The following is a 17,769-nucleotide window of genomic DNA, read 5'->3' as shown; positions in this document are numbered from 1 at the left end:
GATGTTGCTTTTCAGCATCTTCCTATATTGCTGCTGCCCGATATAGGTGTTTGGGAAACATACCAGCGAGGATTCAAACCGGCAACCTCTGGCTTGCTAGTAAAGTCATTTCCCCGCTGCATCATTGTTTTATTTATTATGCATTAATAATAACTATTAATTATTAAGCTTCATGGCTCCCGGTGGCAAACCCATAAGGCACCCCCAGCTGTCAGCCTGGGTTAAGGGCATAAACACGCCATTAGGCTGGGCTAACTGACCATATGTCGGAGCTGCGCAGCTCCATGACGCACTCACACACCAGCAGCCCCCCAGCTGGTGTTGAAACACTCCCCATTGTGGGAGATCCGGGGGCTTCCTGGCCCCCAAACCTCCCAGCTGCCAGCAGAAGCAGGCAATCATCTGGCAACAAGGAGAAGATCATCTGCAGGGAAGTTAAGCTTTTTGTGGCTTCCTCCCCTCGCCCCTTCAGTGAGAAAGGGCTCACTGCCTACAGCAACTGCTCATTGAGAGCACCAATCACCAGCAGCAAGATCACCAACTGCAGGACTGGCAAAACTTGATACATTCCTTCCTCCTTGCCCTAGAACATGTGGAGAGAGCCCAGCAGTTGAGAGGGAACAGCTACCTGTCTCCCTCACTCTTAGTTCAGTGGTTAGTCTGCTATTCTGCTCTCTTGAGTGGCGATGGCTCTCTGAATTTTCACACAGAAGGAGGGGTGAACTTGCTTTCTGCTGCTCCCGTGGGCAGGATTAGGACCAAGGGGTTGAAATGACAAGGATGCTGATTCAAGCTAGACATCCAGATGAATTTCCTAACTGTACTACGCTCTTCAACAGTGGAGCAGGCTACTTCCTTCAGTGGTAGACTCTGATGACAGTTTTCAACCAGAGGCTGGATGCCCATCTTGTCAGTAGATTCCTTCAGTGAGCAGGGGGTTGAACAAGAAGACCCCCAAAGTTTGTCCCAACTCTAAAATTATGTGATTTGATCACTCTTCCCCATCAATTGCTCCATTTGACTGGAGAGGCAAGATATTGAACCTGGAACTTTTTTCACGCAAAGCAGATGATCTAGCATTGAGCTATGCAAAAATAACACAATAACATTGAGCTATGCAAAAATAACACAAGGATGGCCACCTGAGCTCCTTCAGCTGTTGTTGGACTACAACCCATCCTCCCCCACTGCAACAGCCATTGCAGCTGGGGATTATGGGAGTTGTAGTCCATCAACAGCAGGAAGGCCTTAAATTCGCCACCCCTGCTCTAACCACTATATCATACAGTGTTTCTCAATACTATATACGCACTGTGGGTTTATGCAAACTAGAAATCTGGAAAGGACTGCCAGAGACTAATATCTCTGAGGACTTGAGGAGTTCAATATCATCTGAACTGATACGAAGAAAGAAGACTGATGTAAACCTTGGGTTTTCAGTGTTGCTAGGATAGCTGAATGATCGTGCTGCTGACTCTGGAAGTTTGTAGGAGAAAGTGTAAACCAAGGAATGCTTAAAATTGCTAGGCATTCATTTTTAGAACAAAGAGAAGCATAAGCCCTATTTGCACATTGTGATGTACATGTATAGAGATGTGCGTACACTTATACAAGTTTTTGTGTGAATCACTGTACATGCTCAAAAAGAGATCTTGGTACAGACCCTCTCAGCTGCAAGACACAGATAGGAAGTGTACTGCTGTGGATGCATTCAACATAACATGTACGTGCTTATAGATCTCTATGTGCACACACTGTTCACAGATGGTACATGCTAGGCCTGTGCACTTTGGTAAAATTGGAATTCTGCAACTCCAGTTCCCAGAAGCCCAAGTGTTTTCCCAGCAGTACATGCGAGCTTCCCAGGGAGTAGTTCCATGCTCCCTGCCCTCACCCCAAACTCAGAGGAACTCTGTGCCGCCCAGCCACCTCTGCGCCAGTGCTAAGCGGCAAATTAAAGCCCCTACCCATCAGCATGCTACCCGGAGCACTTGCCCCATGTTCTGCTGCCTCCTGGTGGTGGAGGTAAGGAATTCCAACATTGTAGTCCTAGTATGTGATCGAACATAATGTGTGAATAAAGCTAGATAGGGATCCAGATGAATTAAGTTGCTGTTTTTTGTCCAAACCCCCCCCCCATTAAGCTTTTCTTAGCTGTAACATGTTACTCCAAACTAGAGTTACACAAGGTACAGTCCTCCCATGGTGACAGACATTTTAATTACCTCCCTGTCCAGTGACAACAATGTGTCCCCTGTTCAGACATGCTGTATGTGTGTACAGATGTATGTACACATGTACATGTTTTTGTGTAAATGAGTGTACATGCACCCTGGGTACATGACTCAAGGTGCAGCATTACAGCTCTGTGAGATAGGAACTTTGCAGAACTTTGGAGATTTATTCCTAGATGTTCTACTGGCTGTTGAGCCAGGTTGCTACAAGGAAGCATTTGTCAGGGGAATTATCATTATTTCAGTTATGACTCAGGATGACTCAGTTTGGGTCGAAACACATTTGGCAGCTCTACATTATCTCTTCAGACAAAAGCTTCTGAAGTGATATTTTCAGGATATTTTACAACCAACCTCTTGGAAAACTACTTGGTTACTATGCTTTTTCCTGAAGTGGACTGGCAATCTCTATTATTTGGCCTCTTTTATATGTTGTTTTCTTGTAATTCTACTCTGTGAATTGACTGGGATTGTATTTGCTCTCACACAATTTGGATAATTTTTGTATTGAGATATATGATTGCTGTACTTGCTATAGTGATGTTTATCTACAAGCCAAGTATGTATACTGATTCTATGATGCTCTTAAAATATATTTTTGATAGTATAAGATTATACCTAGTATTTGTATTGGATTCTGAACAATATTCATGCTGCATATCATATCAGCCACTAAGATTATTTATTATTATTATTATTAGGACATGTCCCAAGGCATAACAAGCAAGGAAAATAGTTTAATTTTTTTAACAGAACAAACATTAATAACAAAAGGCAAATTAAAATTTACAAAATTCAAACAAAAATGATATATTTTTTCTTTCACACACCTAATGATCATTGTTTACCAACATCGGAATATTGAAAAACTTGCCTCTGAGTCTACTTTGCTGTTGATCCAAAATTCGCCTGGTAGAAAGACAGATTACAGTAGGACTGAAAACTTCACAGGTAAAAACAGTTACACAGTTTCAGACACTGCGTGAGTCTCCTTGTGTTTCATGAGCACTGATTTCTGACAGAAGTTTTCCCCACAATCTGAGCACTGATAGGGTTTCTCTCCCGTGTGCATTCTTTTGTGTTGTAACAGCTTGGACCTCCGGCTGAAGCTTTTCCCACAGTCAACACACTGATATGGTCTTTCTCCTGTGTGTACCTTTTTATGATTGATCAGATTAGAGCTAGAAATGAAACTTTTCTCGCAGCTAGAGCAATTATATGGTTTCTCTCCTGTGTGTATATTTTTATGTTCCACAAGCTTGGATCTGGTGCCAAAGCTTTTCCCACAGTCTGAGCACTGGTATGGTTTCTCTCCCGTGTGTGTCCTTTTATGGTGGATAAGGTTGGACAAGGAAATGAAGCTTTTCTCACACTCAGAGCATTTGTATGGTTTCTCTCCTGTGTGGATGTTTTTATGCTCTATAAGATTTGAGCTCTTACTGAAGCTTTTCCCACACTCTGAGCACTGATACGGCTTCTCTCCTGTGTGTACTTTCTTATGATGAGTCAGGTTGGATCGGGAAATGAAGCATTTCTCGCACTCGGAGCATTTATACGGCTTCTTGCCTGTGTGAGTCCCCTCATGTATGAGAAGATCTGACCTCTGACCAAAGCTGTTCTCACAGTATGGACATTTATATGGCTTCTCCCCTGTGTGCACTCGGATGTGTCTTATGAGATGCGAGCTGGTGCTAAAGCTTTTCCAGCACTCAGAGCATGCATAGGGTTTCTCTCCTGTGTGGGTTCTCCCATGTATACTAAGGGCAGCTTTCTTACTGAAGCTTTTGTCACAGTCGGAACACTTGTATGGTTTCTCACCAGTGTGTATTCGCTCGTGAATAATGAGGGATTCTTTCCGATTGAAGCTTTTGCCACAGACTGAACAGCTGTAGGGTCTCTCCCCAGTGTGGATTCTCTCATGTTTAATCAGGTGTGCTCTGCAATTGGAGGTCTTCCCACAATACGAGCACTGATGGCCTTTTCCTCCCGTTTGCATTTTCTGGTTCCTAGGCAGGTCAAAGCTCAGACGGAGGCTTTCTCCACAGTCAGTGCCTGCCTGCTTTCCCTTATGACTGCAGGTTTCTCCTTGCAAAGTATCTTCATGTAAATCTGTGTCTCCCTCCTCACAAAGAAAAGCTGCTTTTGTTGTTTTATCTGCATAGTCTTTTTGCCCTGGATGATTTCCAGGCACTTCTTCCTCATAATGAAGTAAGAAGACGTTACCTTTGGCTTTTCTAAATAATGTCTCATTGAGTTCTACTGGCCTGGGTCTTTCCAGTTGAAGTTTCTTCTCCTCTTTTGTCCTTACTTGCTCATCACCTGTTGGAATGAACGGAGTCTCATGAGATGCTTCATACTGGAAAGAGCAAGGACTTCTTACGCAAGTAGTTACACATTATACTGAACACAGGTGCAGCAGTATACTTTTGATCTGCATCATGCACCTGAGGGACTTGTACCCAGCTTCATTTTTTAAATGAATGTAGGTAGTCATTCACACAAAAACATATATCAGTGTGCAGACATTTGTACATTCATACAATAGCCCTATACAGACATTATGTTGTACCTGTTTACAGATTGTGTACACTCATGCATGTGTGTGTTTGTGTGTGAATAACTGTACCTAAATTCATTTGGAAAGTGAACCTAGGTACAGGCCCCCTGACATACAGTATACAAATAGGAAGTGTGCTGCTGTACTTGTGTTCAATGTAACATGTGAATAACTGTACCTATGTACACTATACACTCATTGTACAAGTGTTGGACATAATGTGCAAATAGGGCTCAGCCCACATAACTACAACATCATACTGGTCCTATATACAGAGAAGCTCTTTACCCAGGAAGTCGGCTTCTCCATCACCTTCCTGCTTGGCCTCCATGGAGAGATCTGTCAAGCCTGGGTCTGATGGGTCCTGCTGTGACTTGGAGGAATGAACTGCAGTATCTTCTGAATGCTCTGGAATCTGAAACAGAAATGGGGACATAACACAAAGTTGGGGACATTTAAAATGCCTGCACAATTTGTGCTCCACCAAGCCAAAAGCAAACTGGTTGGTCTGGGGTAGGGGCAGGCAACTTTCGGCACTCCATGAAGTTTTTCACACCCGCCTTTTAGTGCGCATCTCCTCCGGAATGGATGTGTGTGTTCGCATCTCGGCCAAATTTAGCCCAAAGCCCCTGCAAGCTATCAGGGAGCACTTCAAACACAATTTGTGTTTTTCGTCATGCATTAGAGTATAGCCTGATTTATATCCAGGGTAAAAAAAAACCCCACGTTTTGTGTTGGTTTTAGGGGGGCAACTTTGAACTCACGGTAAAGCCTTGCAGAAAACCCGTGGTAAAGCTTGCTGCCTGGGAACGCTCCAGATGTTTTTGCCTACAACTCCCATTATCCCCATTCACCATTTATTTGGGCCAGGTTTGATGGGATTTGTAGGCAGCAACAGTTGGAGTGCCCAAGGTTGCCTACCCCTGGCCTAGCGGCAGGATTCTCACTCAGGATCAGAGCCAACCCTTTCACGAGGTGAGGCAAGGCAGTCTGTGGGGAACCAGCGGGGCAGCAAAATCCCACCCATCCACCCTGCTGCTGCCACCACTACTAAGATCTAACTGAGCAAAGAGGCACTTTTCAAAGTGGTGATCCTCTTATATTTAGCAGGGGGAGAGCAGCTGGCCCTATCCAACCCCAGCACAGTATCCCTCCAGTGGTGGTTGTTGGAGTTTACCTTATATTTCCTTTTTAGATTGTAAGCCCTTTGGGGACAGGGAACAATCTTATTTATTTATTCTTTATTTTTCTTTGTAAACCACTTTGGAAACTCTGTTGAAAAGTGGCATATAAGTAGTAATAGTAGTAGTAGTAGTAGTAAGTAATAGTAAGTAGTAGTAGTAGCAGCAGCAGCTCTTTGGGACCAATCCGACCCTTGCAAGCTTTGCAAGGAGAGCCTCTCCTCACATTCCTTGCAAAGCTTGCAAGGGTCCGGGTGCCAAAGTGGAGGACAGAAAGCTGCAACCTGCTTTTCTCCGTGCCTCCCGTGGGGCTTTCAAAGCTTGCAAGGGTCATTTTAGAAAGGGGACCAGCCCCCACTAAGGGTGTGGGGCAAGACAACATTTGGCGCTGCAGGATCTTGGGCAGCCCCTGCAAAAGGCTCCAGGTTCAAATCCCAGACCACCAGCACCACCCTTGTGAGGCTGGCTCCTTAGAAAATGTTCAGGGATCGGCTGAGCTCCATGGTAGAGCTTTGTGTGCAACAGGTCCCAGGTTCAATCTCCGGCATCTCCAAGCAGGACGGGAAAAGACCCCTTTCTGAAACACTTAAGAGCTGCCAGTTGAGTCAGTGATGGACCCATGGGGATTACTTGGTATGGAGTCACCTTCATAGGCTGGTGGCCTTTCTACTAACGCGACTGACTGGATCCTTTGGTTATGTTTGATTACATTTTATATTCATGGTTTCTTGTTTTCCGTTCCTTATAGCTAGGTACCTTGGGCCCTTGAGTGGAGGAAATGTTGGACAGTGGCTGTTGCAGGTGAATACTTTGTGCTTCTTTTTAGATTGTGAGCCCTTTGGGGACAAGGAACCATTTTCTCCTTAATATGCTTGTTTCTGTGTAAACTGCTTTGAGAACTTTTTTTTTTTTTGGTTGAAAAGCAGTAAATATATAGTCGTCTTCGTCGTAATAGTGGACTCCTTCGCCCATCATTATTTATTCCCTGAGTAGCATCTCTGAGTCTTATCCCGAGGAGTTGGGACCAGCTGGATCAAATGACCCATTACAAGACGCAGATCTGGAGCCTGAAGAGGCCACAGAACAGGAGACCCCAGAGACAGCATCCTCTGAGCCGAAAGGAAAGGAAAGGTTGTGCCGTCGAGTCGGTGTTGACTCCTGGCGATCACAGAGCCATGTGGATTTCTTGGTAGAGAAAGACAGGAGTGGTTTACCATTGCCTTCTCCTGTGCAGTATGAGATGATGCCTTTCAGCACCTTCCTATATCGCTGCTGCCCGATATAGGAGTTTCCCATATTCTGGGAAACACACCAGCAGAGATTCGAACCAACAGCCTCCTGCTCTCTAGTCAGGTTGCTTCCCTGCTGCACCATTAGATGCCAAAGACCCCCCAAAACAAGCCTCTTCCACCCTGCCTTCCACACCTTCTGCTCCCCAGTGCCTGCACACCAGCACTGGCAACAGGCTCAGCGGAACTTGATGGAGAGGAGAAGGAGTATAAGGCTCCAAGCCAGGGGGCTACCCCAAAACCACCACTCTCCAGGCAGGGAGGCAAAGCCTGGGATATTCTGAAACCAGGGGGATTGAGGGCCTCAATCCACCTCTGGCTCTTGTTAGTTGCTCACTTGGAGCTCTCCATGGTCCTGCAACTCCAGCTTGCCTTGCTTGACTGCATCCTCACAGACATCTCGTGGGGTCAAGATGCAACACCCCTAACCCAAAGAAACTGCCCAGAGGTGGTTCATTACCTCTCCAGGTTCCTTGGCCTTCCAGCGCTGGGATTGTCTGAAATGCTGGTGTTGCATCACCAAGGTGATAGGATCCTCACCCAGAATCCCATCCTTCACTTTCACAGAAGACTCCAAGCTTCCACAGACTTCAACACTGAGGCCTGGTGGGGTTTGAGCCCCACACTCTCCTCTAGGCCCCATCTTGTCATTGGCTGTTGCTCCAGAAGGGGCCACAGATTCCTCAGTCTGCTCTCCTGAAGAGGACTCTGGCAGCTGTGGAATTGCTTTATCCTGAACAAAGGGCCTGCATTGCTTTTGCAGACCTTCCTCTGACTCTTGCTTCGTTTGTTGTGGTCTAGCCATAGTAAGAAACTCCCTAATTGCCCCAATTTCGATAACTCTTTCTCGTGTTCCTGACCTCTTCCTTGGTTTGGGTCGTGCTGGGTCCATTTTTATTCCTGACTTTGCTCTTGAACTGGATAGGAAATTCAGTGTTAATAAGTGCAAAGTGATCAAATATGTGGAGAAATGTATACATCCATCTGTACTACTACTACTACTGCCCCCACCACGGTTTGGACGAGGAGTGGAACATGATCTGAGGTGGACCGCTGTGTGTGAGAGAGGAGTGGACTAGAGACACAATGACAGAGGCCCTAATCCAGAGAAAGCTAAGCTGTGCTTCACTTTCACTGATGCCACCAGCCTACTGCTTGCAGATCAACTTCTGAGCCACCCCTACCCCAGGGCTGCACAACTTTGGCCCTCTGCCCTGCAAATGTTGGACTACAGCTCCCATTATCACTCACCATTGGCCTCTGTGGCTGGGGATGATGGGAGTTGTAGTCTAAAACCAGCTGGAGGGCCAAGGTTGTGCAGCTCTGCTCTAGAGAGCTGTTGCTAGTCAGAAAAAAACAAGAGTGGGCTAGATGGACTAAAGATCTGACTCTCTATGAGGAACATTATATGGCAGAGCACCTGTTTTGCACGCAAACAGTATCAGGTTCAATCCCAGCTATCTCTAATGGAAAGGTTGGGGTTAATGAGTTGGGAAGATATCTCTCTCTCTCTCTCTCTCTCTCTCTCTCTCTCTCTCTCTCTCTGCCTGGAAGTACCTACTCACTACAATCAGAGTACAGAGCTAGATGGACCAAAGGTACAGCTCTGTACAGCTGTATTTCAAGGTTTATTCTAATTCTAAGTTTATTCAAGATTTATTTCAAGGTTCCCAACCTTGGATCCCCAGATGTTGTTGAACTACAACTCCCATCATCCCCATGGCCTGCAGCCATTGTGGCTGGGGATGGTGGGAGTTACAGCACAACATCTGGAGACCCAAGATTGAGGACCTTACTGCACAAGCAGCAGTGCCCAGGGGCATCCCTTTACTCCAGAATAGTCAAACAGGAAGGAAGGAAGAAGGAAGGAAGGAAAAATGTTAATGAATGGAAGAAGAAAGAAAGGGAAAGTACAAGGGAAGGAATAAAGGGGGGGGGGAGGAAGCAAGAAAAATGGAGGTGCCTTGTAAAGAATGTGGAAAAGTAAGGGAAGGTTCAAATATAGTTTTTCTATATGGCTATTAAAATTGAAAGGAAACAGTATTCATCTTTATTTTCTGTTTCTCCCCCCACTCTTTTTCTCTCTCTCCTCTATTTCTTGTTAAGAAACCACATGCTTCTTATAACCCCATATGCTCAACTGCACAAAAACTTAATTTCCATTGCACAATTTTCCCTTTGCACATAATGTGTCCAGCTGCACTTACGATTAAAGTAAGAATTATTCTTATGTTAACCTAACTTCTCTCCTCTATTCTTCCCCCCACCCCCGCCGCCCCTGACCTGAATCTAGCTCGCTCGTTCTCCTGCTTGCTTTAACGCTCCCACGTCTTGCGATCTTGGTGTTGCTGCACTGCACCGTCTGAGTCTCTTGCCAGAGAGGAGGAAGGAGCCCCCCACACAAGCTTTTTTCTGTCCCCTTTTCACAACGGCCCAGCTCCAGTGTCTGGCTGCTCCACTCTAGGCATGACAAGCTCTGTGCCTTTAACCCCTTGAGCCTTTCTCATTTGAGAGCCTGAACACAGAGAGCATGGTTTCAGAGCGCCCAACACTTCACAGGCAGAAACCGAGACAGAGGGTGGCAACACTCACTTTTCATACCAAGGAGTTCTCCCGAAGACGATGCCTACTACAGATTCCACCTCTCCTGCTTTAAGCAGTATTCTGCAGTCTCCTGTCTCCTACTACAGGGGATTCCAAATTTCTAGCTTGGTCCCCAGATGTCGGCATGCAGAGGAATCAGGATATTTTACATTACAAGAGAAGATTATGAAGTTCCCTACGAAGAGGATGTAGTCGTCTTTTTTTCTAAACGAAATAGCCCCAGGTCTTGAGGCAAGGCTACAGTTAAGAAATATATAGAGCTGCTTTATCCTGAGTCAGGTCAGACCATTGTGGTGAAAAACAGCAAGTGGTGTGACTTCTTGGATCCCACCTTGCTATCATCAATATCTTCCTGTTATTCAGCAGGAGGCTATTACAGGGCTGCTCAACAGGTCGGCCCTCCTGCAGATGTTGGCCTATAACTCCCATCATCCCTGCCTATTGGCCACCGTGGCTGGGGATGATGGGAGTTGTAGTTCAAAACCAGCTGAGCAGGCCTGCCTACATCAGCCCTTAAATGCATCAGAAAATGCTTAGCCTGCCACCTAGTGGTGTACACTAAGCAATTTGCCCTTACCAAGTGGGCAAGAGGTACTCTTTAAATGGGAGACTCTTACATTTAGAAAGGGGAGAGCAAACTGTCCCTGTTCATTGTGTCCCTCCCAGTGGCTTCGGTTGATGCCTCCCCTGTGTTTCTTGTCTCTTAAGATTGTGAATCCTTTTGGGACAGGGGGACTCATCTCTTTTCTTTTGCTATGTAAATCACTCTGAGAGCTCTTTTTAAAAAAATAGGCATCTTCTTAATCATACTAGGTCCCTCTTGCTCAGTACTGCCAACACTACCTGACACAAGCTCTCGTGGGAGTTATACATACATGGCTTCATGTTGCGGGGTAAATGTTGAGCAAAGCCACTTTGAATCACACTCGCGGCATTGAGGGAAGCAGCCCCTCCCCTCTGCTCTTGGGTTTTGTTTTGATGCAAGTTCACATGGCATGCCTCTGTGTTTTCCTTCTAGCCAGTGGCGGGGGGGGGGGGATTTCTAAAGAGCTATATCTGCATTTCTAAAGAGAGTATCCCTCTTAACATGCTAATGATATCCAGCCCCAGCACAGTACCTCCAGTGACTGTTGCTGGTGTCTATCATATGATTCTTTTTAGATTGTGAGCCCTTTGGGGACAAAGATCCATCTTATTTATTTATTATTTCTCTGTGTAAACCACCCTGAGCCATTTTTGGAAGGGTGGTATAGAAATTGAATAGATAGATAGATAGATAGATAGATAGATAGATAGATATTGTACATCAGTGCCTCTCCCTTTTTGTTCCAGCATTTTCAGAAAAAGTATCTTAAAATCAGCATTTTAAAAACCCGGAAATACACCTAGATATGCTAGAATTCTCAAGACAATGCCCAATTTGTGTATGGAGTGGGTCTAAGAATCTCAAAGGGACTTCGGGGTAAGTTTGGCTGGTGTGAACGCACATACTCTCTTCTGGAGGAGATTCGGGGTAACAGCTCTGTCTGTAAAGCTTCCAGGGTTTTAGAGACAGGGGTCTTTCCTCAGCCTGCCCTACCTGGAGATGCTGGGGGTTGCAGCTGGGACCTTTTGCATGCAAAGCAGGTGTGCTACCACTGAGCCAAGGTTTCTTCCAAAGTGAAAAGTTTGATCCTTAGTGATATCTCATCTGGATTACTGTAATGCACTCTATGTAGGGCTGCCTTTGGGGGGAAAAAGGTTCAAAAACAACAACTAGTCTAGAATGCTGTAACGACATTGCTGATGGGAACCAGTTATGGGGAACATGTGACTCCTTTGCCACAACACCTACACTCGCTCCCAGTTCAGTTCTGGGTGCAATTCAAAGTGCTGTGGGTTTTTTTAAACTCCTAAATAACTTGCTTAGAATACTCTATTTATCCATATGAACCTGCTGAGTGGGCAAAGAGGTACCTCTTCAAGTGGCGTCTCTCTGCTTATATAGAGCGGGGAAGAGCAGCTGTTCTTATTCAGGACAGCACAGCATCCCTCTCAGTGGCCTGATGTTTCTTTTTAGATTATGAGATTTTTAGATTCCCTTTGGGACAGGGAATCATCTTCTCATTCTTTACTAATTCTTTTTCCTGTATAACCCACTTTGTGGACTTTTACAAAACTGAACAGCAGTATTATATTATGTTATATTAAACAACAATAACCATCATCATCTGCCCATATATTCAGATCTGCTGGAGATGCACTCCTTCACATGTTACCAACATTGGGTATGCATTTGGGGATGATTCAGAAGACCCTCTCTGTGGCCATACTCAAGCCAAGCTATAGCATTCTTTCCTGCAGGAGGCGTATTTTGCCCCATCGGAATTCACCTTTCACTGCCACATAAAACACTTCTTTTTTCAGGTGGCATTTGAAGTATAAGGGGCTGTAGGTCTTTGTTGTTGTTTTTTTAAATCTCTGGATGCTCTCCATGACATTTTAAAAAAATGTATTTGCCTTCCACTAAAAGACACCAGAAAATGTATGAATGAACTTTTCCTAAAGGCAGAGATGAGATGGCTTTGCATTCTGCAAACGTGATTTTACACAAATGTGGCAAAAGCTGAATGCAACTTGTTTCCAAATGTACCAGAACTGGTGTGAACAAAGCCTGACCCATAGGCCAGGTCAGCAAAATATGACCAAACAGTTCCAGGCAAAGCAAGTTGTATGGGCAAAAATTGCATTGGGATAATGGAGTCATTTTGGATAAGTGAATCCATATGGGAAAACCCAGTCATTTCTGGGGCACAAACCTACCCCCCAGAAGGTTTTTATCTGTAGAGAGCAGACAAGAGGGCTGCCCTATCAGGAGCTACACGTGCTTCCGGGGTTTTTTGGTCCTCTGTCCGCGTAAAACAAGGTCAGAGGCAGGAATCCTCATCATATATATATGCTAAGCCCCAGCTGGGCAGAACAAGCACACCCTCCCTAGATTCTGACTCCAGCTTTGGAATGAGGCAGGAGAAAAGTACTCTCCTGCCCAGCTGGGGTTTAGCATATTATGTTCAAGATTTCCACCTCCAGCCTTGTTTCATACTCACAAACGATTACAAATTGAGAATGTGTGCAGCTCCAGAACCTGGGTAGGAGGCATCTCATACCCCAGTGAACCTCCCTCATCAGGGACGTAGGAAGACTCCCGGCGGCCCGGGGACAAAGTTGTTTTGGACACTCCCCACGCACCCCAGCGCCAAAGCCATGCCCCCTACTTTCCAGCCCTGCTGCTATGCTTCCCCCTCTAGTTACCTGTGGCGGCCGCAGGCAGGTTTCTCGAAGCACCGGCTTCTCTCTGGCCAGCTCACGGGCCTCCCCATTCCCTGGCCAGTGCACTGGCTTCTCTTGTTCCTGCACGTGGGCCTCCCCATTAAGTAGGGAGAGCGTCGTGTGCCGTCATGGCACGTGACACTCTCCCTACTCAATAGGGAAGTCCACACACAGGTGTGAGAGAAGCTGGCACGCCGGCCAGAGAATGGGGAGACCCGCATGCTGACCAGGGAGGCGGGAGAAGCCCACCCGCTGCCGCCGCCACCACCACCACCACCACCAACAACAACAAGGGTAAATGAGAAATGGCGGTGGGTGGTGCAGGGGTGGGGTGGGAAGGGCCCTCGTGGGCACCTTGAGCAGGGGCATAACTACTATTAGGCAAGGGGAGGCGGCTGCCTGGGGGGCCCCATGCCTCAAGGGGCCCCCCAGAGGCAAGTCACATGTGAAGTGAGTGTGTGTGTATCAGCGAGGGGCCCATTTTAAAATTTTGTCTCTGGGCCCACTCCAGCCTCGTTACGCCCCTGACCTTGAGCCTCCAGGCCCAGGGACATTTGTACCCCCTCCTCCAATGGACTCTACACCCATGTCGGTCATGTATTTTAATGACCTGACCCTTTGCAGGTTGTGTGTACTTGAGTGCCAGAGACAATGTCCTAAAAAGACAACATGATAGAACTAAGAACCAATCATTTCTTTTATCCCAACAATTGTGGGCATCTACTGTTACTGCTACCACAAATAGTTATATACTGCTTTTCAATGTCTTGGGGTAAAAAACCACCCCAGAAATCTAATTGAGGTTCAGCAGCAGATGAACAATGAAATATACAAACATATTGATTGATTCTTGTCCTTACAAGAGAAACCTTAAAAAAAAAAACAACAACTTCGATTAAAATTGCTTAGTGCCACTGAAAGTGCTGAAGGTCCTCTGAGGGCTGGATCGAGGCCGCCATCCATTGGTGTTCTCTTGTCATAGCAATGCACAGTTTGACTGTAACCCTTTTTGCAGCATTCATAAAACATGGACGTCATATCCAGGAACAGCGACTGTCATGATAAGGAAAAGTACTCTGAGTAGCCCCATGGTGGAAATTAAAGGGACAAGTTGGGCTCTTTAACTTGTCCTTTTAATTTTAGGAGAAGTTAATTGTGAAATTATCTTGTCCTGAAAGTTAATTTCAGGACATTAAAACTACTTTGAATAGTTTCCCTCATGTCAGCCAGCATCCACAGGAGCCTCCCCCCACCCCATGCCAAGACATTCAATTTCTGACGCACCGGCTTCTCTCCAGCCGGTGTGTGGGCCTCCCCATTCCCTGGCTGGCACGTCAGCTTCTCTCGCACCTACATGAGGGGCCTCCCATACATTGAGTATGGAGAGTGTCGTGTGCTGTTGTCCATGAGTATGATGTTTGTCTGAGGAGACAAATGCTGTGCTCAAGGAGAGATTTTCCCCACCCACCATTCGTAATCATGAGGAAAATCTCTCCCCAAATACAGCATTTGTCTCCTCGCCTGTACTCATGGACACTGTGGGAGTGGCATATGGACTATGGGAATGGCATATGATGTTGGGGCGGTACTTGCTGGTGCATGGTACTAGGTACAACATACCCATGTTTAGCCTACTTTCCTTAAGGAAAGTAAGTGTATAAGATGACCTAGTATTGTTTGTGTGTGTGTATGTCCCTATCAACTTCGCAATGCCTAGACTGCTACGAACCAAATTGAGTACAGCTGTAAGGACACATACAAACACCCCAATGGTGTAGTTTGTGATGGTGTCATTCACCCAATTCAAGATGGTGAACGTGTGAATGTTTACGGCACAAGTGGGCTAACTTGTGGACCGCATAATTGATTTGAACCAAATTTGATACAGCTGCAGCGAGTGGCACATAGGGACACCTCAACAGTGGAGTTTGTGATGATGCCATCCGCCCCAATTCAAGATGGTGGAGACATGAACGTTTGAGGCACAAGTGGGCTAACTTGTGACCCGCCTAATCGATTTGAACCAAATTTGCTACAGCTTAGTTTGTAATGATGTCATCCACCCCAATTCTAGATGGAGGAATGGAGGACGCATGACCACTTGAGGTGCAAGTGTGCTAACTTGTGAACTGCCTGATTTGGACTGCATTTGGTACTATTGTAGGAACACATGGGGATACTTCAATGGTGTAATTTGTGATAAAATCATCTACCCCAATTCAAGATGGGAGGTGTGAACATTTGAGTGCAAGTGAAATTAATTTGGACCAATTTTGGTACATCTGTAGTGACACATGGGGACACCTCAATGGCATAGTATGTGATGATGTCATCCATCCCTATTGAAGATGGCGGATGCATTTGAGGCAGAAGTGGGCTAACTTGTGAAGATGGTAGTTATCAATTAAGATTATAGTAAAGGGAAAGTCGGCAGATTAGTTCTTACCAGAACTTCTTGTTGTGAATGTCAGAACAGGATTCATGTGTTGTTATTATTATTAATAACAATTATACATATATATCATCCAATAAAAATCTCTAGGTGGTTTACAACAATTAAAATAAACATAAATTAAAACAAGTCCAGTTAAAAACAAATTAAAACCACAATAAAAATTAAAATGTATAGGTAGCTTTGTACTGGAACCAAGCTAGATGTGAGGCAGGAGCTTCATATTTGGACATCTCCCAACACCTTTTTTCCTTTATCAAAACACAACCTGGGATAGTAGTGGTGGTGATGGTGGTGGAAGGCAAACCCTTTGAAACAGGGCCATGGAGCAGTGGGGAGGTGTGATCTAATCTTTCCCCCCACGCTACAGCCCCAATCCAATAGCGTCCCACCCACCCCCACTCTGAAGCTGCTATTACTACCACTATGAACATTTTTATACTGCTTTTCAACAGAAGTGCTCAAAGTGGCTAATCGGGGAATCAATGTAGTAAGGGCAAAGGGTCCCTTTGCTCTCACTGGGCATAGGAACGTAGAAAGCTGCCAGAGTCAGTCCTATCTACACTGATTAACAGCGGCTCCTCCAAGGTTTCAAACAGACATCTTTCCCAGCCCTACCTGGAGACACCGCCAGGGATTGAACCTGGAACCTTCTACATGCAAAACAGGAGTTCTACAACTGAGGTATGGCCCCCACCAATGACCCTCATCCATATCACCCATATTCCTGCCCACCTCACCACAACTCCTTTGATAAAGAAAAAGCAGTTGGGATTTCCAGACACGAAGCTCCCGTGACACATCTAACCCGACCCTTAGTCAAGCCACAAACTTTACTAAGAAGCTTCTGGTTTCATTCCTGATGATTGGATTTTCATGAAAACCAGTGAACCCCAGAGAACCTTCCCTCACACTGGGAGCATTTCTGTGATTGTTCTCCTCCATACCTTCTCCTGTATAGAATAAGGAGGCTCGTTTTGCTTGCCTGAACAGAAGCGGCAGAAGTCCGGCCCCCTGGAGGCCTTGGGGGCCCCCATATCCTGCAGCTCGCTCTCACTTGAGTCCTAGGCGGGCTGCCACAGCAGCGCCTGCACTGTGCTGGGCAGCAGAGCACGAGTCATGTGATAGGCAGCGAGGACTGAGTGCTGCTGCCGCTGCTGCCACGGCCAGCCTCCTGCCAGCCAGCCCCATCGAGCTGTGCTGGGGCCAGGCCTGGCGAGAAGTCTGCCGAGCAGCAGGCGGCCACTTTGGCCTGGCCATTCCAGGGCAGCAGCTGTGTTGTGTGCACACTCGTTGCACACATGACAGCATGCCACCACGTCGGCATCGAGCTGTGCAGGCCGGCATGAGGGAGGAGAGCGAGCAAAGGAGCCGAGCTATTGTGAGGCTGGGGAGCCCAGGCAGGCGAGAGTCTAAGGCATGTAGCCACGGACTCGCAAAGAGGAGAGCTGGTCTTGTGGGAGCAAGCATGGCTTGTCCCCTTAGCTAAGCAGGGTCAGCCCTGGTTGCATCTGAATGGGAGACTTGATGTGTGAGCACTGCAAGATATTCCCCTCAGGGGATGGAGCCGCTCTGGGAAGAGCAGAAGGTTCCAAGTTCCCTCCCTGGCAGCATCTCCAAGATAGGGCTGAGAGTCCTGTCTGCAACCTTGGAGAAGTCGCTGCCAGTCTGTGAAGGCAATACTGAGCTAGATAGACCAATGGTCTGACTCAGTATCTGGCAGTTTCCTATGTTCCTAAAGGCTGGCTCACACTCCGGAGACCCCCAAGCAGCAGTGGCCATGCAGAGAAGGAGGAGGAGAAGCAGCAGCACCACCACCACCACCGGTGGCAAGGCAGGCACACCTGCAGCGAGCCAACTGCCAGCCAGTGTGTGTGCCTGGGTTGCCACACAAATACAGACTCGCACCTGAACCACCATCAAGAAAAGTCAGTCCAGAGAGAGAACAACAACAGATAAATGAACTGAGTGCTGTTTATCCATTTGTAGGGGAGGGGAACAGCTAATTTGGGAAATGAGTCAAATTAAAAAATCCAGATCCATGTGTTTCTGGAATTGCTTTCTGCTCACGCATGGGGCTGTTTGGATCCCAAGCACTGTGGGATTTACTGAAGGTCTTTATTGAAGCACGGTATGTGGTCCC

The 17,769-nt window shown here is 46.4% G+C and overlaps 1 protein-coding gene across 2 annotated transcripts; it reads right to left on the bottom strand.

The window, feature by feature from the left end:
- Positions 1–2,951: 2,951 nt before the first annotated feature.
- Positions 2,952–10,287, bottom strand: LOC128343062 (zinc finger protein 436-like). Of its 2 annotated transcripts, none has more exons than XM_053291527.1 (4): positions 9,854–10,287; positions 7,722–8,178; positions 5,080–5,206; positions 2,952–4,553 (listed from the first exon to the last, which is right to left on the bottom strand). In XM_053291527.1, the coding sequence occupies exons 2-4, from the start codon at positions 8,151–8,153 to the stop codon at positions 3,196–3,198; spliced, it is 1,917 nt and encodes a 638-aa protein (XP_053147502.1). In that variant the 5' UTR covers positions 8,154–8,178; positions 9,854–10,287; the 3' UTR covers positions 2,952–3,195. The 2 variants fall into 2 exon arrangements, with proteins under 2 accessions (XP_053147502.1, XP_053147500.1); XM_053291525.1 differs by lacking the exon at positions 9,854–10,287 and adding an exon at positions 9,545–9,730.
- Positions 10,288–17,769: the final 7,482 nt, after the last annotated feature.

This window comes from Hemicordylus capensis, chromosome 2 (assembly GCF_027244095.1).
Source record: "Hemicordylus capensis ecotype Gifberg chromosome 2, rHemCap1.1.pri, whole genome shotgun sequence".
In the NCBI taxonomy this organism is placed as follows: Eukaryota; Metazoa; Chordata; class Lepidosauria; order Squamata; family Cordylidae; genus Hemicordylus; species Hemicordylus capensis.
Note: the sequence above shows the minus strand (reverse complement) of the source record. Positions and strands in the feature narration are given on the sequence as shown.